The sequence below is a fragment of the Delphinus delphis genome, chromosome X (genome assembly GCF_949987515.2).
Source record: "Delphinus delphis chromosome X, mDelDel1.2, whole genome shotgun sequence".
Classification (NCBI taxonomy): Eukaryota; Metazoa; Chordata; class Mammalia; order Artiodactyla; family Delphinidae; genus Delphinus; species Delphinus delphis.
This window is the reverse complement of record NC_082704.1, coordinates 4,680,093-4,707,730: the sequence shown is the minus strand read 5'-3', so window position 1 is coordinate 4,707,730 and position 27,638 is coordinate 4,680,093. Positions and strand designations below refer to the sequence as shown.

The following is a 27,638-nucleotide window of genomic DNA, read 5'->3' as shown; positions in this document are numbered from 1 at the left end:
CAAATACATAAAACAAGGAATGTTAAAGAGAAATAACCTCTCAGATACAGAGAAAATAAAATAATCACAAGTGACAATTTACTCACCTCTGTACAAATAAATATAAGCATCTAGATGAGGTGGACAATTTTTCTAGTGAAATATAATTGACTGAGACTGACTCCAGAAGAGAGAAAATCTAAACAGATTTATCACCGTCAATGAAATGGAGACTGGTCCCACCCATTTCTGAAGTCATCACTCCCAGAAGGGGTTTCATAGGAAAATTCAACCAAACCATTAAGGTATAATATAACTTAGCTGTTCCAGAACATAGAACAAGAAACATTTGCTAAGTATTATTTTAGAAAAGCTAAACTAGTACATAATATCGATACCAAAATCTTACAAAAACAGTATATAAAAAAGAAGATTACAGAATAATATCACTTGTGAATATTGATGCAAATTTCCTTAATGAAATACTAATGAAGAGAATCAGATAGTATTTTAAAGGATATGCAGCATGACTTAGTGGCTTTTGTTGCAGGAATGTAAGGCTGGTTCAATATTAGGAAGCCCATTAATGTAATGCCTTTTATGAATAGAACAAGAAAGAAAAAACCTACATGATCATCTTTGTAAATGCTAAAATATACTTGACAAAACTCAACACTTACTCTTGATAAGACAGAAGAAGATGGAAACATCCTTAATGTGATAAAATATATCCATCTCAACCCAAAAGCTAGTGTCACGTTTCACAGAGAAACTCTAGAGACATTTCCATTACAGTCGAGAAAAAAGATTAGATATTCTTTATCATCCTTATTATTTAATATTGTTCTGGAGGTTGGCCAAGGTGATTAAACAAACTAAAGAAATAAGAGGTATTAAAATGGGAGAGAATGTGTAAAATGATTATTATTTGTAGATTATATATATTGTTTTCCTGAAAACCCCAAGAGAAATAACCAAAATGATCATTATGAACAATACAATTCTGCAAAGTTTCAGTATGCAAAATAAATATGTAGACATTGTCTTTATATGTAAGGCAATCAACTAAAAGATATAATGGGCAAAAAGCCTCCATTTATATCTTATGCGTTCATTTACAAGAAGTGTGCCAGAGCTGTGTGAACACACTAAGTCACTACGAGAGATACCAAAGCATATTTAAACAAATGGAAAGTCATACCATTCTGAGATAGGAAAATGATATTTCAAACATTTCTATTCTCCCTAAGTTAATCTTGAATCTTTACCTCACACCACACAACAATATTAGTTCCAGATGTATGAAAGATTAAAAACAAACTCACAAAATATTAGAAGTAAATATGGGAGAATTTCTACATTTTTCATTTCCTGCCTGTCTCCTGATAAGCTGGCAGGGGTAGGAGGCAGTCAGGGGAAAGTTCAGACGTTTGAGGAGATCGGAGAAGGTTTGAAATAGTCATTGAAAGGGAGAGAGGGAGCAATCTAGGGGATACAGTAAGATTATGAGGCAATGTCAAGGATCGGGTGATCCTGCAGACCTGAAGTTTGCATAGGTCCCAATCTGTAGATTGTGTGATTTTCTCCAGCAGTGCTTAGCTCTTTACACAGAGACCACCGATTAATGGGTCAAGGGCAACCTGGAGGCCCCAGAGAGGTTGAATAAATTCCTCCAGGTCACATAATCATACAGCTACTAAGCAGGTGAAACAGGATTGGAACTCAGGTTGGCCTGAACTGAATGTACACACTAATAATAATATCAAACAATTACGTAGCAGTTTTTTGTACCTGGCACTGTTCTAAGAATTTCACATATAGTAACTCATGTAATCATCATACCAATGCCAGGGAGCAAATACTATTATCACCCCCCGATACAGATAATGAAATGGAAGGACTTTGGGCTTAAGTGGCTTTCCAAGTTCAACAGCTAACCAGTGGCACAGCCAAGATCTCGACGCAGGCAGTCTGGCTTCAGAATCCATGCTGTTAACCGTTACGCATTCTGCTTTTCACCATGAGGACACAGGGGTGAAAGAGTAGGTTTTAAGTGATTATTACAGAACTCAGACCCTGACCCACTGGATAACAATAAAGCTAGGTGAGATTGCTAATAATGCCACAGGTCAGAATCGGGAAAACAGCTTACCAGATGGACTAAATCTGATAAAATGAAGTTTCATAGGAGTATAGCTATAGGGTAATTCACCTGAGTCCACCAGTGTTTAGAGTAGACATATATTGCTGCCTAAAACTGTATTAATTAAAGACAAGTATCTACAGCAGGGCTTTTCCTGTAAAGGAAAACTTTTCCTGTAAAGAGCCAGATTATACATATATCTGGCTTTTTAGGGCCTATGTTCTCAGTCTCAACTACTCAACTCTGTTGTTTTAGCATGAAAACATCCATAGACAATACGGAAAAGAATGCTGGTGACTGTGTTGCAATAAAACTTTATCGACAAAAACAGTCAGTGGGCCAGATTTGGCCTGTGAGAGGTAGTTGGCTGACGCCTAATCTAGAACACCTAGAAATAAGAGGGGGATAGATCCCCTCTGCTTTGTTCTACTTAGACTACACTTGGCATGTGGTATTGATTTCTGGCCAGCACATTAAAAAACTTACATTCAGTAAAATTTAGCTTTTATTTTTTAGTTACCATCCTTTGGGTTTTAACATATGCACAGATTCCTGTAATCACTACCTTTAACAGAATACAGAACAATTCCAATATCCCAGAGAGTTCCTTCCCATTACCCTTGTGCAGTCAGACTCTTCTCCCCACCCCCAAACTCTAGCAACCACTGACCTCTTCTCTGTCCCTACAGTGTTGCCTTTGCCAGAGTGTCATGTAAACAGAATCATACAGTAATGTAAACTTTCCATAGTGCGTCTTTCACTCAGCATATGACTTTGAAATTCGTTCAGGTTGTTGCATGCAGCGATAGTTCACTACTTTCTGAGTAACACTCCATTACATACATATGCCACACTTTGTTTATCCATTCACCTGTTGAAGAATATTTGGGTTGTTTCTAGGTTTTTTTGTGATTATTAATAATGTTGCTATCAATAATCATGTACAGAAGTTTGTGTGGACATATGTTTTCATTTATCTTGGGTATATACCTAGGAGTGGGACTGCTGGGTCAAGTGTATGTTTAAACTTATAAAAAGTGCTGAATTGTTTTCCAGTGTGGCTGTACCATTTCCAGAGTGGCTGTATACATGAGACTCAGTTGTTCACACCCTTGCTAGCCCTTGATAGCCCTTGATCTTATTGTTATTTTTTAATCTAAGCCTTTCTGATAGGTGTATAGTGGTATATCATTGTGGTTTTACGTTGCATTTCACAAATGACAGATGATGTTGAGCATCTCTCTTCATTTTTGTATATCTTCTTTGATGAAGTGGCCATTCAGATCTTTTGCCCATTTTTTCAAATTTATTTTTATTGCGGTAACATTGGTTTATAACACTATATAAGTTTCACGTGTACCATATTATATTTCTACTTCTGTATACATGACAGCATGCTCACCACTAAATATTTCATTTCCATCCATCACCATACAGTCAATTCCCTTTACCCATTTTGCCATCCCTGTGCCCGCCCCTTCCCCTCTGGTAACCACTACTCTGTTCTCTGTATCTAAATATTTGTTTTTGTTTGGTTTTTAAAATTCATTTTGTTGTTGTTTTTTTAATATTCCACGTGAGTGAAATCATATGGTATTCGTCTTTCTCCATCTGACTTATTTCACTGAGCGTAATACCTTCAAGGTCCATCCACGTTTTCACAAATGATGAGATTTCATCTCATGGTTGAGTAGTATTCCATTGTATATATGTTCCACGTCTTTATCTATTCCTCTGTTGATGGACACTTAGGTTGCTTCCATATATTGGCTATATAATAATGTGGCAGTGAACATAGGAGTGCATATATCTTTTCAAATTAGTGTTTTCATATTCTTTGGATAAATATCCAGAAGTGGGATTCTGGATCATATGGTAGTTCTAGTCTTCATTTTTTGAGGAATCTCCATGCTGTTTTCCATAGTGGCTACACTAATTTACATTCCCACCAACAGCACATAAGTGTTCCCTCTTCTCCACGTCCTCGCCGACACTTGTTATTTCTTGCCTTTTTGATAGTAGCCATTCTAACAGGCATGAGGTGATATCTCATTGTGGTTTTGATTTGCATTTCCCTAATAATTAGTGATGTTGAACTTTTTTCAAGGCCTGTTGGCCATCTGTATGTCTTTGGAAAAACGCCTATTCGACTCCTCTACCCATTTTAATCGGTTGTTTGGTTTTTTGTTGTTGAGTTGCGTGAGTTCTTTATGTATTTCGTATATTAACCCCTTATCAGATATGTGATTTGCAAATATCTTTTCCCATTCAATAGGTTGTCTTTTCATTTTGTTGGTGGTCTCTTTTGCTGGGCAGAAGCTTTTTGTTATGATATAGTCCCATTTGTTTATTTTTGCTTTTGTTTCCCTTGCCTGAGGAGACATATCCAGAAAGATATTGCTAAGACCAATATCAAAGAGTGTATTGCCTATGTTTTCTTCTAGGATTTTTATGACTTCAGGTCTTACATTCAAGTCTTTAATCCATTTTGAGTTGATTTTTGTATATGGTGTGAGACAGTGGTCTAGTTACCTTTTTTGCATGTGGCTGTCCAGTTTTCCCAAGATGATTTATTGAGGAGACTATCCTTTTCCCATTGTGTGTTCTTTGCTCTTTTGTTGTAAATTAATTGTCCGTATATGTATGGGTTTGTTTCTGGGCTCTCAATTCTGTTCCATTGATCTGTGTATCTGTTTTTCTGCTAGAACCATGCTGTTTTGATTACTGTAGCTTTGTAATATAGTTTGAAACCAGGGGGTGATACCTCCAGCTTTGCTCTTCGTTTTTCAACATTGCTTTGGCTATTTGGTGTATTTTGTGGTTCCATATAAATTTTAGAATTTTTTGTTCTATTTCTGTGAAAAATGTCCTTGGGATTTTGATAGGGATTGCATTGAATCTATAGATTGCTTTAGGTAATATGAAAATTTTAACCATGTTAATTCTTTCAATGCATGAGCATGGAATATCTTTCCATTTCTTTGTGTCTTCTTCATTTGCTTTCAACATTTCTTATAACTTTCAGTGTACAGGTTTTTCACCTCCTTGGTTAAATTTATTCCTGGCTATTTTATTCTTTTTGCTGTGATTGTAAATGGAATGGTTTTCATAATTTCTCTTTCTGCTGTCTCATTGTTAACATATAGAAATGCAACAGATTTTTGTATTTGTATGTTGATTTTATACTCTCCAACTTTACTGTATTCATTTACTATTTCTCATAGGTTTCTGATGGAGTATTTAGGGTTTTCTGTATGTAAAAACTTGCCACTTGCAAATAATGAGTTTTACTTCTTCCTTTCCAATTTGAATGCCCTTTTTTTCTTTTTCTTGACTAATTGCTCTGGCTAGGACTTCCAATAACAGTGGCCAGAGTGGGCGTCCTTGTCTTCTTCCTGATTTTAGAGGGATAGCTTTCAGTTTTCCACCACTGAGTATGATGTTAGCTGTGGGTTTGCCATATATGGCTTTTATTATGTTGAGGTACGTTCATTCTATACTCGTTTTATTGAGAGGTTTTTCTTTTGTCACAAATATGTGTTGAATCTGGTTAAACGCTTTTTCTAGATCTATTGAGATGATCATATGATTTTTATCCTTCATTTTTTTTAATGTGAGTATCACATGGATTGATTTATGGATGTTGAAGCATCCTTGCACCCCTGGAATAAATCCCACTTGATCATGGTGTATGATCCTTTTCAATGTATTGTTGGATTCTGTTTGCTAATATTTTGTTGAGGATTTTTGCATCTGTGCTCATCAGAGATATTGGCCTGTAATTTTCTTTTTTGTGTTGTATTTGTCTGGTTTTGGCATCAAGGTAATGTTGGCCCCATTAAATCAGTTAGGAAGCATTCCCTTCTCTTCAGTATTTTGTAAGAGTTTGAAAAGGATAGGTATTAAATCTTTTTTGAATATTTGGTAGAATTGGCCAAATCTACCAAACTGTCTGGTCCTGGACTTTTGTTTTTGTGAGAAGTTTTTGATTACTCTTTCAATCTCTTTTCTAATAATTAGTCTATATTCACGTTTTCTATTTCTTCATGACTCAGTCTTGGAAGTTTGTATGATTCTAACAATTTGTCCATTTCTTCTAGGTTGTCCAATTTGTTGGTGTATAGCAGCTCATAATATTCTCTTATAATCCTTTATATTTCTAGGATATCCATTGTTATTTCTCCTCTTTCATTTCTTTTTTTTTTTAACATCTTTATTGGGGTATAATTGCTTTACAATGGTGTGTTAGTTTCTGCTTTATAACAAAGTGAGTCACTCCTCTTTCATTTCTGATTTTACTTATCAGAGCCTTTTCTCTTTTTTCTTAGTGAGTCTGGCTAAAGGTTTGCCAATTTATCTTTTCAAAGAACCAGCTCTTAGTTTCATTGATCTTTTCTATTGTCTTTTCAGTCTTTATTTGATTTACTTCTGCCCTGATCTTTATTATTTCCTTCCTACTGACAGTGAGCTCATTTGTTATTTGTTTAATTCCTCTAGGTTAGATTGTTTATTTGAGATTTTCCTTGTTTATTGAGGTAGGCCTGTATTGCTATAAACTACCCTCTTACTACTCCTTTTGCTGCATCCTATAGATTGTGGTATGTCATATTTTCATTTTCATTTTTCTTCAGATATTTTAAAATTTCTCCTTTGATTTCTTCATTAATCCAGTAGTTGCTTAGTGGTGTGTTTTTCAATCTCAACATATCTGTGATTTTTCCATCTTTCTTCTTGTAGTTGACTTCTAGTATCATACCACTGTGATCAGAAAAGACGCTTGATATCATTTCAGTCTTCTTAAATGTATTGAGACGTGTTTTGTGTCCCAAAATATGGTCTGTCCTTGAGAAACTTCCATGTGCACTTGAGAAGAATGTGTATTCTGCTGCATTTGGATGGAATGTCCTGTACAAACCTTTCAAATCCATGTGGTCTGATATTTTCATTTGTGGCCTCTATTTTCCTTGTTGACTTTCTATCTGGGTGATCTATACATTGACGTCAGTGGGTGTTAACATTCCTTACTATTACTGTGTTGCTGTCAATTTCTCCCTTTAGGTCTGTTAATAATTGCTTTATATATTTTGGTATTCCTATCTTGGGTGCATATATATTAATAACTGTTATGTCTTCTTGATGAATTGTTCACTTTACCATTATACAATGTCCATCTTCATCTCTTGCTACTTTTTTTTGGCTTGAAGTCTGTTTTGTCTGATATGAGTATGGCTACCCCCACTTTCTTTTGGCTGCAATTTGCTTGGAGTATCATCTTCCATCCCTTCACAAACAGCCTTTACAACTGAGGTGAGTCTCCTGGAAGCAGCATATAACATGTGGGTTTTGTATTTTAATCCATTCAGCCACTCTGTGTCTTTTGATTGGTGAATTCAATTCATTTACATTTAGGGTGATGAATGATAGATAAGGACTTAGTACTGCCATTTTATCTTATGTTTTCTGGTTGTTCTATATGTCCATGTTTTCTTTTTCCTTGTGTTTCTGTCTGCCATTTTGGTTTGGTGGTTTTCTATGACGTTTTTCTCGGTTTCCTTTTTTTTTGCTTCATGTCTCTGCTGTACATTTATGTTTTGTGGTTACCATGAGGTTTGTATAAAACATCTCATTGGGCTTCCCTGGTGGCGCAGTGGTTGGGAGTCCGCCTGCTGATGCAGGGGACACAGGTTCGTGCCCCGGTCCGGGAAGATCCCACATGCCGCGGAGCGGCTGGGCCGGTGAGCCATGGCCACTGGGCCTGCGCGTCCAGAGCCTGTGCTCCGCAACGGGAGAGGCCACAACAGTGAGAGGCCCATGTACCGCAAAAAAAAAAAAAAAAATCTCATAAACAGAATAGTCCTTTTTCTGCTGATAGCATCCTATCTTCATTTGCCTATACACCTTCCATCCTTTTCCTCTTCTCTTTTGCTCATTTTAAAAATCAGGTTGTCTTTTATCTTATTGTTGAATTTGGGGAGTTCTTTTTGTATTCTGGATATAAATTTTTGGTCAACTATGTTATTTGAAAATATTGTCTCCCAGTCTGTGGCTTGTCTTTTCATTCCCTTGATGAGGCCTTTCTAAGAGCAAAATTTCTTAATTTGATGAAGCCAAATTTATCATTTTTTTCTTTAATGGATTGTGATTTTTGGTGTCAAGACTATAAACTTGTTGTTTAACCCAAGGTCATAAAATTTTTCTTCCATGTTTTGTTCTAAGAGTTTTATAGTTTAACTTTTTACATTTATGTCTTTCATCTGTTTTGAATTAACGTTGGTATGTGGTGTGAGGTGTAGGTTGAAGCTTGTTTTGTTCATTGTGTTGAAGCACTATTTGTTGAAAAGACTATCGTTCACTATTGAATTGATTTTGCATTTTTGTGAAAAGTAGATTGACCTTATTTATATGGGTCTATTTCTGGACTCTGTAGTCTCTTCCATTGGCCCATGTCCCTGGCCTTTCACCAATACCATAATGTCTTGAATATTGTAGCTTTATAGTAAGTCTTAAAATAGGATAGTGTGAATCCTCCAACTTTGCTCTTTTTCTAAAATGGTTTGGCTATTCTAGTTCCCTTTCCTTTCCATATGAATTTTAGGAACATGATGTCTACATTTACAAAGAATCCTGCTTGAATACCTGTTAGCACTGCGTTACATCTATAGGTCAATTTGGGAAGAATTGACATCTTTACCTTGTTGTATCTTTCAATTCATGAATATGGTATTCCTCCCCATTTATTTAGGTTGGCTGCCCTGTTTTTAGAGAGACATTGATAATTTATCATTCTCTTTTGGGGAATGTATGCTTGGGGAAAATCCAAATCCCTAAAAACCTATATGAACATCATTACAACATTATTTGTAATAGCAAAAAAAAAAATGCTACTATATATCCAACAATAGGGGAATAGTTAAGCAAATTCTGAGTTATACACTCAAAAAAATAATTGACCATTAAAAAGGTAGCTTTGAGGATGATATAGCGACATGGGAAGAAAACTTACAATATAATGTCAAATGAAATAACCAGAATATAACATTTTATGTGCTTAAATTTTGTAGCTATGTAAACATATGAATAAAAGAAGCTAAAGGAAAATACTCTGAAATAATAGTTCTTATTGTGTTAGAGTGATAAGCTTATGGGTGAGTGTTTTGTTTTCTAAATGTTCTTGATTTCTATAATTTACATTACTTTCATAAAACGTTTTTTAAGGGGGATGCTGCTGAACTGAAGTACATTTAGCAAAGAGTAAGCGGGGTAATGAGTCGATTCACAATCGGAATGGCTGAAGAGATAAGCTAACCAGAAGAAAATTGAACTAGAAGAGGGAGCAGGCCGAAACTGCCTGAGGGAATTATCATGTGGAAGCGAGACTCAGAGGCTGGCTTTAGGCTAGGAAGCCTCAAATGGTGGAACCCCTGAGGGGCAGTTACAGGGGGATAGTATTTGAGCAATAAGAGGAAAAATGTTCTAGGGAGACATCATGGTTAAGAAAGTAGAGCTTGGCTCTTCTCACCAGCTAAACATTCTTGGGTAACCTAACCATTTTGGATCTCCTTTACAAAACTGAGGTACTACTGCCTAATTTTCAGGATTAGTGGGAGGGTTGAATGAGGTGATATACGTGAAGCCTGTAGAATAGTGCTTGGAACACCCAATGTTACCTCTTCCCTCTCTCTCTGATCCAACTGGTGAATCTAAGGACTAAAGGGAGGTGAGGTCTCTGTCACCAAAGGTATTCAAGCAGAGGTATTATGCTTCCCCAGCGCCTAGAGGTCGGTGTCAAACTCATCTCTCTGTCCCTTTGCCCTAGCCCAGCATCTCCTCCTACACACACACACGTATGCACACAAAGGTAACAAGTGTAGGTGTATAAAAAGTGCATAGAACAGGTACACTGTGTTTGTTGAATGACTTAAATTTGTAGAGGAATGGTTAGAGAAAACCACCTCATGGTGTTATTTACACCCACCGACGGTAAAATTATTATTTGATTTTCCATGAAGATATTGTAAGTTAATAAGCAGATAATAGTGTTTAGTGAGTAGAATATTCATACAAATATTAGGCATTATAATGACTCCATTACTTATTTCTCCGAACAATATATTTAGCGCCGCTTTTTCTGCTAAGTTTTTCCATTGCCAATTATTACTTAACACCATTGCTGGAGCCTATTTTTACTATTGGTCCTCAAAGTACAATAATGTTGGCGTTATCACTTTAAACAAGGCATTGATGAAAAGACAAGGTGGGACCCCCATATGCGCCTATAACCGGAGAGAGGAGAGATGGTACCATTCACTATGCTTATTATTATTGTGCTCACAAGAAAGAAGCTTCCATGAGATGTGTTGTTTCCTCCAGAGTGAGTTTCTAAGACCTTTTTGTTGCTGGAAGCCTGTATGTTGCTGCTGTCAAACACTCTCAGCCTCACAGCAAAAGTGGTGTCAAAACACAGCACACCCCCAAGGTCCTTCATCCCTGGGATGAACACGCTAACACCAACAGACTCACCCAGCTCTCCCCTGGCACTAGGTTAATTAGAAATGGCCGAATCACGGCACACAGGGCAGCTGTTCTCCCCCTCTTGGCCAATCATGGACTCCTTGTTATTTCCAGTGATTCAGGCTTGGCAGAAGCTGGGGTCACAGTCAAGGCTCAGGGGTTCTGTCAGAAGCTCCAAGCAAATGGGGCAGGTCACCTCCTCCTGTATGTTCACGAGGATTCCTGAAGCCATGGCAGGTGCTCCCCTGCTCCTACCTGTCCTGACTTCTGAGGGTTCTCTTGCTCACAGAGCCCTGCGTGATTGGAAAGGTTAGAAGTGGGCAGAGGAAGAAAGGTAGAAAGAAAATGACGCTAGTTGTGTAGAAATCAAGGATGAGCCAAGAACAAAATATTGAAGGACAAAAAAGAAAAGGGGGAGAAATAAAGAAAGGAGCTTCTTGACCTGGTTTTTTTAAAAAAAGAAAAAGCAATGGCCAAATCACAAAATAAAGAAAGAAGGCCCATCTAAAACTAAGGCAGACGAAAACATCATGGCTGTCTGGGCCTCCGATCATTTTTATTCAGTTTGCTGTCAACTTCTCAGGACCTATTGTCACTGGAGGAAACCTGAGAACCTTGTCCACCTCAAACTCTGCAGTTTCTTTCCTGCTCTTTAATGCAGGGTCCCCACCACAGCCTCACACACCCAGCACTTATGATACAAAAGTGAATAGTGGTCTGCTACGGAGGCTCTACGCTGATTCTGTCGGAGTCTGGTCTGTGTTACAGAGTAAAGCCCACCCAGCGCCAGCCTTCAGGACAACTGGGATTAAGAAGAAAGCAATGTGGCAGTGACACTGGACTGGGCATCGAGGGACCTTAAAGCTAGTCTTCAACCTTCCACTGCCTTATTTTATGACGCTCAGCAAGTCACTTAAGCATTGCGTACTTCACAATTTCCACCTGTAAAGTTGAAGTGTTGACTGTTTCGAGCTGCTCAAGCTTGTTTAAACTTAATTACAGTTTAATATAAGCTTCCTTTCTCAGTCCACTAGGCACATTGCAAGTGCTCACTAGCCACATGTGGCCAGTGGCTATCATTGGACAGTACAGAATACAACATTTGCATAATTGCAGAAAGTTCTAGTGAACAGAGTTGCCCCTACGTTATCTCTTTTTTCTTTTCTAACTCTAGATTCCCTCCCTCCCTCCCTCCCCCCCCCCTTTTATTACCTGTTCCGATGAACCTAGTGGCAGGACAGCAATAAAGACGCAGACATAGAGATGGACTTGAGGACATGGGGAGGGGGAAGGGTAAGCTGAGACGAAGTGAGAGAGTGACATGGACTTATATACACTACCAAATGTAAAATAGATAGCTAGTGGGAAGCAGCCACATAGCACAGGGAGACCAGCTTGGTGCTTTGTGACTGCCTAGAGGGGTGGGATAGGAAGTGTAGGAGGGAGATGCAAGAGGGAGGAGATTGTGTATAGCTGATTCACTTTCTTATAAAGCAGAAACGAACACACCATTGTAGAGCAATTATACTCCAATAAATAAAAAGAGAAGATTGGTTTCAAGATGGCAGAGTAGAAGGATGTGCTCTCACTCCCTCTTGCAAGAACACCAGAATCACAAGTAACTGCTGAACAATCATAGACAGGAAGACACTGGAACTCACCAAAAAAGATACCCCACATCCAGAGACAAAAGAGAAGCCACAATGAGACGGTAGGAGGGGCACAATCACAACAAAATCAAATCCCATAACTGCTGGGTGGGTGACTCACAAACTGGAGAACACTTATAGCACAGAAGCCCACCCACTGGAGTGAAAGTTCTGAGCCCCACGTCAGGCTTCCCAATCTGGGGGTCTGGCAATGGGAGGAGGAATTGCTAGAGAATCAGACTTTGAAGGCTAGCGGGATTTGATTGCAGGACTTTGACAAGACTGGGGGAAACAGACACTCCACTCCTGGAGGGCACACACAAAGTAGTGTGCTCATCGAGACCCAGGGTAAGGAGCAGTGACCCCATAGGAGACTGAACCAGACCTACCTGCTAGTTTTGGAGGTCTCCTGCAGAGGCGGGGGTTGGCTGTGAGGACAAGGACACTGGCAACAGAAGTTCTGGGAAGTACTCCTTGGCGTGAGCCCTCCCAGAGTCTGCCATTAGCCCCAACAAAGAGCCTGGGTAGGCTCCAGTGTTGGGTCGCCTCAGGCCAAACAACCAACAGGGAGGGAACCCAGCCCCACCCATCAGCAGACAAGAGGATTAAAGTTTTACTGAGCTCTGCCCACCAAAGCAACAGCCAGCTCTACCCACCACCAGTCCCTCCCATCAGGAAACTTGCACAAGCCTCTTAGATAGCCTCATCCACCAGAGGGCAGACAGCAGAAGCAAGAAGAACTACAGTCCTGCAGCCTGTGGAACAAAAACCACATTCACAGCAAGATAGACAAGATGAAAAGGCAGAGGGCTATGTACCAGATGAAGGAACAAGATAAAACCCGAGAAAAACAACTAAATGAAGCAGAGATAGGCAACCTTCCAGAAAAAGAATTCAGAATAATGATAGTGAAGATGATCCATGACCTCGGAAAAAGAATGGAGGCAAAGGTGGAGAAGATGCAAGAAATGTGTAAGAAAGATCTAGAAGACCTAAAGAACAAACAAACAGAGATGAACAACACAATAAATGAAATGAAAAGTACACTAGAAGGAATCAGTAGCAGAATAACTGAGGCAGAAGAATGGATAAGTGACCTGGAAGACAGAATGGTGGAATTCACTGCTGCAGAACAGAATAAAGAAAAAAGAGTGAAAAGAAATGAAGACAGCCTAACAGACCTCTGGGACAACATTAAACGCAACAACATTCGCATTATAGGAGTCCCAGAAGGAGACGAGAGAGAGAAAGGACCTAAGAAAATATTTGGAGAGATTATACTCGAAAACTTCCCTAACATGGGAAAGAAAATGGCCACCCAAGTCAATGAAGCGCAGAGAGTCACAGGCAGGATAAACCCAAGGAGAAACACGCCGAGACACATAGTAATCAAATTGGCAAACATTAAAGATAAAGAAAAATTATTGAAAGCAGCAGGGGAAAAACAACAAATGACATACAAGGGAACTCCCATAAGGTTAACAGCTGATTTCTCAGCAGAAACTCTACAAGCCAGAAGGGAGTGGCATGATACACTTAAAGTGATGAAAGGGAAGAACCTATAACCAAGAATACTCTACCCAGCAAGGATCTCATTCAGATTCGATGGAGAAATCAAAAGCTTTACAGACAAGCAAAAGCTAAGAGAAATCAGCACCACCAAACCAGCTCTACAACAAATGCTAAAGGAACTTCTCTAAGTGGGAAACACAAGAGAAGAAAAGGACCTACAAAAACCAACCCATAACAATTAAGAAAATGGTAATAGGAACATACATATCGATAATTACCTTAAATGTAAATGGATTAAATGCTCCAACCAAAAGACACAGGCTCACAGAATGGATACAAAAAAAAGACCCATATATATGCTGTTTACAAGAGACCCACTTCAGACCTAGGGATACATACAGACTGAAAGTGAGGGGATGGAGAAAGATATTCCATGCAAATGGAAATCAAAAGAAAGCTGGAGTAGCAATACTCATATCAGATAAAATAGACTTTAAGATAAAGAATGTTACAAGAGACAAGGAAGGACACTACAAAATGATCAAGGGATCAATCCAAGAAGAAGATGTAACAATTATAAATATATATGCACCCAACATAGGAGCACCTCGATACATAAGGCAACTGCTAACAGCTATAAAAGAGGAAATCGACAGTAACACAATAGTAGTGGGGGACCTTAACACCTCACTTACACCAATGGACAGATCATCCAAACGGAAAATTAACAAGGAAACACAAGCTTTAAAGGACACAATAGACCAGAGAGATTTAATTGATATTTATAGGACATTCCATCCAAAACCAGCAGATTACACTTTCTTCTCAAGTGCGCCTGGAACATTCTCCAGGATAGATCACATCTTGGGTCACAAATCAAGCCTCAGTAAATTTAAGAAAATTGAAATCATATCAAGCATCTTTTCTTACCACAGTGCTGTGAGATTAGAAATCAATTACAGGGAATAAAAAGTAAAAAACACAAACACATGGAGGCTAAACAATACATTACTAAATAAGTGAGAAGAGATCACTGAAGAAGTCAGAGGAAATCAAAAAATACCTAGAGACAAATGGCAATGAAAACACGTTGATCCAAAACCTATGGGATGGGGCTTCCCTGGTGGCGCAGTGGTTGAGAGTCCGCCTGCCGATGCAGGGGACACGGGTTCATGCCCCAGTCAGGGAAGATCCCACATGCCGCGGAGCGGCTGGGCCCGTGAGCCATGGCCGCTGAGCCTGTGCGTCCGGAGCCTGTGCTCCACAATGGGAGAGGCCACAACAGTGAGAGGCCCGTGTACTGCAAAAAAAATAAAATAAAATAAACCTATGGGATGCAGCAGAATCAGTTCAAAGAGGGAAGTTTATAGCTATACAAGCCTACCTGAAGAAACAAGAAAAACCTCAAATAAACAACCTAACCTTACACCTAAAGGAACTAGAGAAAGAAGAACAAACAAAACCCAAGGTTAGCAGAAGGAAGGAAATCATAAAGATCAGAGCAGAAATAAATGAAATGGAAACAAAGAAAACAGTAGCAAAGATCAGTAAAACTAAAACTGGTTCTTTGAGAAGATAAACAACATTGATAAACCATTAGCCAGACTCATCACGAAAAAGAGGGAGAGGACTCAGATCAATAAAGTTAGAAATGAAAAAGGAGAAGTTACAACAGACACCGCAGAAATACAGAGCATCGTAAGAGACTACTAAAAGCAACTCTATGCCAATAAAATGGACAAACTGGAAGAAATGGACAAATTCTTAGAAAGGTATAACCTTCCAAGACTGAGCCAGGAAGAAATAGAAAATATAAACAGACCAGTCACAAGTAATGAAATTGAAACTGTGATGAAAAATCTTCCAACAAACAAAAGTACAGGACCAGATGGCTTCACAGGTGAATTCTATCAAACATTTAGAGAAAAGCTAACACCATCCTTCTCAAACTCTTCCAAAAAATTTGCAGAGGAAGGAACACTCCCAAACTCATTCTATAAGGCCACCATCACCCTGATAGCAAAACCACACAAAGATACTACAAACAAAGAAAATTACAGACCAATATCACTGATGAATATAGATGCAAAAATCCTCAACAAAATACTAGCAAACAGAATCCAACAACACATTGAAAGGATCATACACCATGATCAAGTGGGATTTATCCCAGGGGTGCAATGATTCTTCAATATACGCAAATCAATCGATGTGATACACCGTATTAACAAAGTGAAGAATAAAAACCATATGATCATCTCAGTAGATGCAGAAAAAGCTTTTGACAAAATTCAACACCCATTTATGATAAAAACTCTCCAGAAAGTGGGCATACCTCAACATAATAAAGGCCATATACAAAAACCCACAGCCCACATCATTCTCAATGGTGAAAAACTGAAAGCATTTCCTCTAAGATCAGGAACAAGACAAGGATGTCCACTCTCACCGCTATTATTCAACATAGTTTTGGAAGTCCTAGTCATGGCAATCAGAGAAGAAAAAAATAAAAGGAATCCAAATTAGAAAAGAAGAATTAAAACTGTCACTGCTTGCAGATGACATGATGCTGTACATATAGAATCTTAAAGATGCCACCAGAAAACTACTAGAGCTAATCAATGATTTTGGCAAAGTAGCAGGATACAAAATTAATGCACAGAAATCTCTTGCATTCCTATACACTAATGATGAAAAATCTTAAAGAGAAATTAAGGAAACACTCCCATTTACCATTGCAACAAAAAGAATAAAATACCTAGGAATAAACCTACCTAGGGAGACAAAAGAGCTGTATGCAGAAAACTGTAATACACTGTTGAAAGAAATTAAAGATGATACCATCAGATGGAGAGATATACCATGTTCTTGGATTGGAAGAATCAATATTGTGAAAATGACTGTACTACCCAAAGGAATCTACAGATTCAATGCAATCCCTATCAAACTACCAATGGCATTTTTTATGGAACTAGAACAAAAAGTCTTAAAATTTGTATGGAGACACAAAAGACACCAAATAGCCAAAGCAGTCTTGAGGGTAAAAACTAGAGCCGGAGTAATCAGACTCCCTGACTTCAAACTATACTACAAAGCTACAGTAATCAAGACAATATGGTACTGGCACAAAAACAGAAATATAGATCAATGGAACAGGATAGAAAGCCCAGAGATAAACCCACGCACCTGTGTTCAACTAATCTATGTGACAAAGGAGGCAAGGATATACAATGGAGAAAAGATAGTCTCTTCAATAAGTGGTGCTGGGACAACTGGACAGCTACATGTAAAAGAATGAAATTAGAACACTCCCTAATACCATACACAAAAGTAAACTCAAAATGGATTAGAGACCTAAATGTAAGACTGGACACTATAAAACTCTTAGAGGAAAACATAGGAAGAACACTCTTTGACATAAATCACAGCAAGATCTTTTTTGATCCACCTCCTAGAGTAATGGAAATAAAAACAAAAATACAAAAATGGGACCTAATGAAACTTAAAAGCTTTTGCAAGGCAAAGGAAACTACAAGGAATATGAAAAGACAACCCTCAGAATGGGAAAAAATATTTGCCAGAGAATCAACAGACAAAGTATTAATCTCCAAAATATATAAACAGCTCATGCAGTTCAATATTAAATAAACAAACAACGCAATCCAAAAATGGGCAGAAGACCTAAATAGACATTTCTCCAAAGAAGACATACAGATGGCCAAGAAGCACATGAAAAGCTGCTCAACATCCCTAATTATTAGAGAAATGCAAATGAAAACTACAATGAGGTATCACCTCACACCAGTTAGAATGGGCATCATCAGAAAATCTACAAACCACAAATGCTGGAGAGGGTGTGGAGAAAAGGGAACCCTCTTGCACTGTTGGTGGGAATGTAAATTGATACAGCCACTATGGAGAACAGTATGGAGATTCCTTAAAAAACTAAAAATAGAATTACCATATGACCCAGCAATCCCACTACTGGGCATATACCCAGAGAAAACCATAATTCAAAAAGACATGCACCCCAGTGTTCATTGCTGCGCTATTTACAGTAGCCGGGTCATGGAAGCAACCTGAACGCCCAGCGACAGACGAATGGATAAAGAAGATGTGGTACATATATACAATGGAATATTACTCAGCCATAAAAAGTAATGAAATTGGGTCATTTGTAGAGACATGGATGGATCTAGAGACTGTCATACAGAGTGAAGTCAGAAAGAGAAAAACAAATATCGCATATTAACACATATATGTGGAACCTAGAAAAATGGTACAGATGAACCGGTTTGCAGGGCAGAAATAGAGACACAGACATAGAGCACAAACGTATGGGCACCAAGCGGGGGAAAGCAGGGCGGGGTGGTGGTGGTGGGGTGATGAATTGGGAGACTGGGATTGACATGTATACACTGATATGTATAAAATGGATGACTAATAAGAACCTGCTGTATAAAAAAATAAATTAAATTCAAGAAAAAGAAACCAAATTGAGTTCTTTGTAGTGAGGTGGGTGGACCTAGAGTCTGTCATACAGAGTGAAGTAAGTCAGAAAGAGAAAAACAAATACCGTATGCCGACACATATATATGGAATCTAAAAATTAAAAAATGGTCCTGAAGAACCTAGGGGCAGCTCAGGAATAAATACGCAGAAGTAGAGAATGGACTTGAGGACACGGGGAGGGGGAAGGGTAAGCTGGGACGAAGTGAGAGAGTGGCATGGGCTATATACACTACCAAATGTAAAATAGATAGCTAGTGGGAAGCAGCCACATAGATTATCTCTTAAGATCTGCTCTAGGTCTTCATTCTGAGTCTTATCATTAAATAAAACCAAGTCTAGTTTTACGTTTTCGACTAGTACCCTTGACCATGTTTAGAGTATATCTGAATAACTTATTTGCATCCTGAGGCTTCCGTAGAATATATTGGTCAAATGAGATTCTGGTTCTGAGCAGTGCCCCTACTACATAAAGAAGAACCAGAAATCAGTCTAAGTAGGTAGAAAGAAATAAGGTGAATGTTCTTGCAAAAGAGATGAGAAAATTTAAGGCATATACACCTGGCTCTGTGGGCAGTACCTCGGGCAAGTTCAGTGAGAGTGATGATTCCTTCATCCTCAGGCTCTGGGGAGGAAAGGGCACAGGAGGCTCTGGACGGGCCCTCCCCCAAAAATAGTACTCTCAAAACCCAGAACCTGGGGACTTCCCTGGTGGTGCAGTGGTTAAGAATCTGCCTGCCAATGCAGGGGACACGGGTTCGAGGCCTGGTCCGGGAAGATCCCACGTGCCATGGAGCAACTAAGCCCGTGCACCACAACTACTGAAGCCCGTGCGCCTAGAGCCCACGCTCTGCAAAAGAAGCCACTGCAGTGAGAAGCCCGCACCCTGGAACGAAGAGGAGCCCCCGCTCACCGCAACTAGAGAAAACCCGCGCGCAGCAAACTAGAGAAAACCCGCGCACAGCAAACAAGACCCAACGCAGACAAAAATAAATAAATAAAATAAATAAATTATAAAAAAAAGAAAGCTACAGCAGCCCTTAGAAATGGAATCCTAGCATCTTGCGTAAGTCTTTGAAAAGGCTTAGACTGGGATCGAGGGAAATTTAGCCTTCTGTCTCCCTTTGACTGGAGTTGTCATTCTCCAGTGCCTTTCACTTATAGTAGAAGCTGGCTTTCTAAATGACTGCCGTGTTGCTGCATACACACTGTGTGTCTGTCTCACAGTGAGAGATCAACAAATCTCTGGTGATTCTGGGAAAATTATAATGAACTGCATGTTTTTCTTAAAAAAAAACAGCCAACTCTGCCAAGTTTATTTTAGTCCTACTTTTGAATGGTAACTAATAAGTGTCATTATCTTACACTCATTATTATGAAGACTCTAGCTACCTAGAGTCCAGCCGCACCCTGAGCCTGGACCTGGTCTAGCGGCCCACCTCTTAGATGCCTTGCAGAGAGTAGACGCTCAATAAATGTTTTTAGAGTGAATGAACTTAAAAGTAGATCATTCAAGATGTTGCTGGGGGGAGGAGCCAGTGAAGGTGTGTAGGTTTTATCACGTTGGTTTAGCTGACCTGGAGCTGAAGCAGCAATCTGGAGGTTAACCATAAAGCAATATCTCATGCTAGGAGGATATAGCGTGTCATTCCATTCCAGTAAAATGGCTCTGAAAAAGAAAAGACAAAAACAAACAAACAAAAAAAAACAAAAAAACATGGCTGTAACATTTTGAAAGCCCAGAGAATTGTTTCAAGCCAGTATATTTTATTTTTATTTATTTATTTGTCTTTATTGAATCATAGTTGATTTACAATGCTGTATTAGTTTCAGGTGTACAGCAAAATGATTCAGTTATACATATATAAAACTGAATATATATATTCGTATATATGTGTATGTGTGTGTGTATATATATATGTATATATTCTTTTTCAGATTCTTTCCCCATATAGGTTATTACAAACTACTGAGTATAGTTCCCTGTGCTATACAGGAGGTCCTTGTTCGTTATCTATTTTATATATATAACTGTGTATATGTTACTCCCGAATTCCTAATTTATCCCTCCCCCCACCTTTGCCCTTTGGTAACTGTAAGTTTGTTTTCTACGTCTGTGAGTCTGTTTCTGTTTTGTAAATAAGTTCATTTGTATCATTTTTTTAGATTCCACGTGTAAGTTGATATCATATGATATTTGTCTTTCTCTGTCTGACTTACTTCACTTAGTATGATAATTTCTAGGTCCATCCATGTTGCTGCAAATGGCATTATTTCATTCTTTTTTATGGCTGAGTAGTATTCCATAAACAAAACAAAAAGACAACCTACCGAATGGGAAAAAATATTTGCAGATGATGCAGCCGACAGTGGATTAATCTCTAAAGTATACAAACAGCTGCTCACGCAGCTCAATATCAAAAAAACAAACAACCCAATCAAAAAATGGGCAGAAGATCTAAATAGACATTTCTCCAGAGAAGACATACAGACGGCCAACAGGCACATGAAAAGGTGCTCAGCCTTGCTAATTATTAGAGAAATGCAAATCAAAACTACAGTGAGGTATCACCTCACACCAGTCAGAATGGCCATCCTGAAAAAGTCTACAAACAATAAATGCTGGAGGGGGTGTTCAGAAAAGGGAACCCTCCTGCACTGTTGGTGGGAATGTACTGTAAATTGGTGCAGCCACTATGGAGAACAGTATGGAGGTTCCTTAAAAAACTAAAAATATAGCTAACATTTGATCCAGCAATCCAACTACTGGGCATATACCTGGAGAAAACATGCACCCCAATGTTCATTGCAGCACTGTTTACAATAACCAAGACATGGAAGCAACCTAAGTGTCAATGAACAGATGAATGGCTAAAGAAGATGTGGGGTGTGTGTGTGTGTGTGTGTGTGTGTGTGTGTATAAAATGGAATAGTATTCAGCCATAAAAAGAATGAAATAATGCCATTTGCAGCAACATGGATGATTTTATATACACACACACACACACACACACACACACACACACACACACACACACAATCAAGCCAGTATATTTTAAATGAGTGCCATTTGGATGTACTTAATGGTAAACTAATTTGAAACAGAAGAGCTAGAAACTCGAAAAAGGTAAGAAATGGCCTTTGAGAAACCTCAGATTCCTCTGATGCCTGAACTGGATTCTTGAGCAGAAGCCCTCCACCTAGGTTTCCTTTTTGCCCCCCGATCTTTGCAAAACATTTCTCTGTGGCCAGTTCTTACATTTCTTACCCTTGAACTGGTACGAATATTGCCTTTACCAAAGAAGGCAGTTTCAGTCTAACAGCATTTTCTAGTGGGACCACCAGTTTTCTGTTCTGATTGGTTCAACTAATTGAGACAAATGTCCTGATAAGGATCGATATTTACAAGGCAATCATCTGTTGGGGAGTCAAATTCCATTAGTTGCATGGGCTGTGGCCTCAGGTTGCTGTTGCCGAAATTTGCAGAACTCGCTGGATCTGGTTGAATTCTGCCCAGTATATCACTGTGGTGGTCTGTCCCCCTTTCGCAGCCTTTGGAGTAACTGGTCCAGAAGAAGGTGCATGGCTAGGTCCTGCATATGGCCATCCACATCCCATTACATTCAGTGGATGAAGTGGAATTGATTGCATCTGGCAATGGCAAGAAGATGAACAGATTGTCTGAATGAGCACATGCTGAAGCCGCGGGGTCACTGATCTCTGTGCTCCCCAATTCTAAATTAGAATTAGGCTCTTTTTTAGTGGAACCCTGGTTTGGGGGCTGCCAGGACAACGGCAGCCGGTGTGAGCTGGACTTTTTGCGTGTACAGTCCAGGGGCCAATGGAGAAAATTTCCAGATTCCCTGAAACAACGGCCAACACTAAAGAGTCTTGAATAAAGCAGTCATTTATTTATTTGAAGGAATAATGCCAGGGTTTTTACACCACGTCAATGAAATCATAACTTGCTGTTAGAAACTTTTAAAAGATTTAGGCTTTTTTGTTTGTTTTCCTGGTGGATTGCACTTTGCGTTGGGAAGTCCAGTTGATTTTATACTTCTTCCCTATCAGCACTTGCATAGAAATCAGAGATACAAGCTCGGGAGACTGTCTTAAGAGCGTTCCAAACAGAAGAATATTCATTCAATTAAATGGAACAGGGTTTTGAGACCGCTAGAGAGGTTTGGGAGAAGTGTTAGTGATCAAACCCAGGAAAGTCTATGGTTCCACTGTTGTTGGGCTTCCCAAGAGCGGAGCAAACGATCAGACAAATTGGGCTGTTAGCCGCCTCACTGTGAGACAGCAGGCTCCCTGGCGCCCAGCACTTCCCCACCGTCCCTGAGCACAGGATCAATTTCCTTAGCCAGTTTGGTCAGCCATGTTTATATGTCACGTAAAAAACCGCACTGCTCCATTTTCAGTTTTGCATCTTCTCATCAATATCACTGACTTTACAGAGATAAAGGATATAATCACATGATTGTGTAAGGCAGTGCAGTTGGTCCACTAGCCCCACCCCTACCCCTGCCTTTCTAGGAATCCCTTTCCCAGTACCCTAGCCAGGGGCTATCCCGCCTTTTAGATATGGGCCACTCGCTGCCTTCTAAAGCCGTAGGCTCTGTGGTTGGAAAGCTCACACAACTGGAAATTCTTTCTTAGTTTGAGCTGAAATTGTTTCCCTGATAACATCTACCCATAGGGCTAGTCCTAACCCCTTGGTCCACAAAGCAGGTCCCAAATCTCTTCCGTGTGACAGCCCTTTGGGTATCTGAATGCACCTCTCAGACCTTCCCTCAGCCTCCCTTTTCCATGGACTAAACTTTCCCTGTTCTCTTAAAGGGCATTTATAAATGTTGTGGTAACCGTCCCTTTTAAGAGGTTCCAGTGCCCCTGCTGAAATGGGGCGTCCAGGTGGCACAGTCTGTTTCAGATGTGGTCTGTCTCATACAATGTACTGTTATATAGCCAACCGTTGCCTTCCACATTCCGGGCATCATGCTTACCTAAACATCACCTGAGCTGACACTGGTCCTTTTGGCTGCCAAATCCCTCAGATTTACTTAGGGGTCAACTAAAATCTTTGGGGTTTTAGCCCATGAGTTACAGCTAAGTCAGGTGGTCTTTTTCTCATTTTGCAATTTCACACTTGGTTTGTAGAATATAATTGCAGTTTTCATTTACCTCTGTTAAAATTCATCTTATTGATTGAATGACATGTTTCTGAAAGCATTTGTTTCCACCAGAGGGCTCAATAAAACATGAGCCGTTATTATTATTATTGACACACACATACACACACGTACGTGCACAGACACTGCTCCCCTCGCCTTCACCATGAAGCCTTTCCCAACGCCTCACACAGAGAACTCCTCCCTGACACTTTAGTGTGTCAAGCAGACTGAGCTCTTCACTGGAAGGAACTTGACTTTTTATGCTTTCTGGATCCTGGTGACTGGTACATAATAGTACGAGTTAGTAGAACAAAATGCAGGGAGTCCATCACAGGGACTTCACCTCTTTGTGCCTGTTTCCTCATCTGTCCAACTTGATGCTAATCCCTGCCTCTTTAGTTTGTGGTACAGAAAGTCCAAGAGTGGGAGCTATGTGCCTGACAGACTGTAATCAGTTGGTAAATCTTGATATTATTCTTATTAATAATATGATAATTCACACATAGAAACTTTAGAAACTAATGATAATATCTCATATTAGCCAGTTATTACGGACTAGGCACTGGAGACAGGTGAATAAGACAAGGCTTGGGACAACATACTAGATACTTGAAATAACAGCGAGCTCTGTGTTCGATGAGTATGGGATGCATTTGAGATCAGCAGAGTCTGGAATTCAGACTGTGTTCTGCCCCTCAGCACGTGGGGCACCCCATTTCTGTTTCTAAGTTGGGCCAAGCAGGGCTACCCACAAGTTCTTTGGCTTTGCGCAAGTCCTAGTCCTGGAGGATATGCTTGGAAAAGAATCGCTGGTGGAAAAGGGCCTTTTCTGATTTTTCTGGGTTTGACTAGGGAGTCTTCAGACCACAGGAGTGTAAGCATCTGCCCCATTGTCAGAAATTGCGTCGAATGCTCTATTGCTTGTGAAATACTGAGAAATAGAACAGCATTGCTTACTTGGTCCTTTCTCCACAAAACGCATTAGTTAGCCTCACGAAGGGGAGACGCATCTAGTGTCGTGGAAAGAGTGTGCACCATGGACCCAATCCCCAGCGATCGCTTACGGCCAGTGTGAGGCCCTGCCTCTTGCAGCCTCCACTACATCGACTGCCCAGTGCGGGGATGAATCCCTGCTTTGTCTCTCTCGGGGAGGATCAAAGGAGCCCAGAGATGAAGGAGTTTCAGACCAGTATCGTGTGCGTGTGTGTGTGTGTGTGTGTGTGTGTGTGTGTGTGTGCGTGTGTGTGTGTGTGTGTGTGATTTGGGGGGTTAGCGGAGCAGTGATGCTTGTGTTGAGTACAGGTGTTCAGGCCTGGAGCCTGTTGCCGAAGTCTTGGCAACACTTTGGAGCAGGTGCTCATCTCCACCTGAAGAACAGGACGAGGATTAGTACAGGTGGATCAGGGTGTGTGCGCGTTCTTATCTTGGGAGTGGCAAGAACATAAAAGCAGGTTAATATCTTTCAAGTGTGAGTGAAAAGAATAACAGTGAAAAATCTGCTGCGAGCTTCGCCCACGTTCCAGGTCTAACTCATTTTGAGAAGTGGAAGAGCTTGCACCCAGGTTCTTTGCTGAAGACGGTCTTGCAGGAAATTATCTTCCTTTCGGCTGCCCCCTCCCTATCTTAATCAAAAGCATTGGTGGTGCCGCGGAGCCACCTTGCTGCTTCATGAAATCTCACGTTCTCGAATACAGAGACTCAGCTGTCATTGAAAATGTGACAGTGTACGTATCAATAGCTTCGTGTGGATGGGCCAGCGGGGCAGCGCACTCCGACAGTAACTCAAGATCATCCCATTCTGCCGCCCAATAAATACAGCAGACCTGGGGGAGAAGGTACACTTTCGAGAAGCGATTCATCCATCCAGATGTCTGAAACACCTTTGAATAAACCCAGAGGCACACCTCGAAAAGCCAGTGATGGAAAGGGATGGATGACGAAGCCTCTCATTGGTCGAGGCATGCTCCATGGTTGCTGCAGAGACAGTACGCCTATCCCAGACTGGGCCTTACTGCCCTTTGGTTGACTCTGGCTCCATAGGAACCTGTGTCTTTTAAATCAGTGGTCCCCAACCTTTTTGGCACCAGGGACCGGTTTCGTGGAAGACAATTTTTCCACGGATGGGATGTGGGGGATGGTTCAGGTGATACTGCGAGCGATGGAGAGCGACAGATGAAGCTTCGCTCACTCACCCGCCGCTCCCCTCCTGCTGGGCGGCCCGATTCCTAACAGGCCACGGACCAGCACCGGTCTGCGGGCCAGGGGTTGGAGACTGTGGTTTTAAATGATGGGACTAATATTGGAGGAGACCAGCCTTACTCAGGAAAAACCATATAAAATTTAAAAGAAATCATTGAGTATTTTAAAGACACAGAATATCTGGAAATTCAGCTTTAGACTGTTGTCGCGTAGAGTTACATTGGGCCAGTTTTGATGAATACGTAAGTAGCATTTGTCACGAACGTTATCAACTGCATACAAATGCACAACTCGAAAACACTTGGAAATAGTCTGTCTCTCAAGTAGGTTAAGCATCCCCTCTAAATCTTGTATGCATTTTTAATGTACTTACAGCCTCTTTTTAAATAGCGCCAGGTAGAATAATCTGTGTCAGGGCTCCTCTGAACCGTACTTACGAATTCTGCTGCGGCAGTGCCACTGTGAATGAATCTGTGAAGTATCTCGTTGCATTACAGCTCTGCATACATCAAAGACTCTTTCTCAACTGGATAATTATAGAAGGGGAAAAAAACATGTTTTAGTGCTACCTGAGAGTTATTAATATTACCTTTGAAATGACTAATTATGTTACCCATAAAGACTGGGGAAAAGTATTATGTAACTGGCTCATTAAGAAGGCCTTTCATAAACTTTGATCCCCTCCACCCCACCCTCCAAGCTCTCCTTCATTTCCATCATTACATTGATTTTTAGGTTTAATGTTTATATACCAAAACGTTTGATGAATCCAGCACAGGCTGGGATGTTGAGCATGTGATTTAATTATCCTCGCTCTTCAGGTAAAGCACATTGGCCACGAGCCCTGAGACGCAAGCAAGATTTGAACAGCACCTCTTTTCAAAAGGAGCGTTTGAAAGAACTGAGAAGGTGCCCCCGCTGGTAGCAGAGAGTGGGCACCAGAGGGGCTTTTCCAACGTTAAGACTTGAACTCACAAACACACTGTGTCAGTAGCGCAGCTGCAATCTTGTCACTGACTGTTAGGCTACATCAAGAGAAATGACTATCAGAGCATCCAGAACGAGGGTGGTGATGGTGCCACCCTCCCCTGAGCTGGCAGGTCACACCAGAAACAGGATACCACGAGTTACAGGAGCCCCAGGCAATGCGGAGTCCCTCCTGGGAGCACCTGAGATAGTTGACAGAACGCAGAACTCAAGCATTAGAAGAAAAGTAGAAGGTTCTTGATCAATGAATGAACAAGCCACCAATGTGTCCGCCTGGTGAAAAGACAGCACCAGGGGATATGGCTGCTGTCTCCCAACAGCTTCTCAGGCAAAAGAAGAGGTGATGATTTCTGTGCGGCTTCAAAGTACGATCCAGAGGTAGAAACTCCCGGGAGACAGGCTTTTAGCTCCCAGCCAGGAAGAATAGTGTGATCAGGCTGTCTCAACACGGGACAGGCTGCTTTGAGCGGTAGTGAGCTCACCGTCACTGGCAATGTGCAGTTGGATGTGGGGTGGCCCTTTGTCTCGCAGATAGGCTTCAAGCACCAGTGTGGAGCAGGGGAATGGACCGAATGTTCCCCTGAAAAAAAGTAGGCCAATTAAGTCAGTAAGTATTTAGAAAGGGCCTCTACCATGTTTAGTGCCAAGAAGGTGTTTCATTTTTCGAAGTGCTCGCAAATAAAGTTGCTTTGTTTTTCCTCATCAGGAGATGACCCATCCCTGGCCTACTCCTCTCACTGCCATGCATACTTCTGGAAACTCTGAGCAGAGCACATTTTCCATCCCAGGACAGGTCAGTTATCTTCCTTGCTCCATTTTCCTTGATCTGATGTCAGTTATACCAGCCTTCCCGTTGGATTCTTAAAAATAGAAATGGCCTTGGTGTTCTAAGCTCCATAAAATGTAGACTCTCTCGTGTCCTTCGGGATGTTAACACAAATAGGATTTTATTGAAAGAGCATCCTTAAGAGAATGTCC

General features: G+C 40.4%; 1 protein-coding gene across 1 annotated transcript in view; it reads left to right on the top strand.

Annotated features, from left to right (window-relative positions):
* The window catches only part of AFF2 (ALF transcription elongation factor 2), a 489,494-nt gene that overhangs the window by 306,170 nt on the left and 155,686 nt on the right, over nucleotides 1-27,638 (top strand). The window contains exon 5 of the mRNA XM_060002892.1: nucleotides 27,367-27,453. Within this exon, the coding sequence (XP_059858875.1) occupies nucleotides 27,367-27,453 (87 nt within the window). The remainder of the gene's footprint in view (nucleotides 1-27,366; nucleotides 27,454-27,638) is intronic.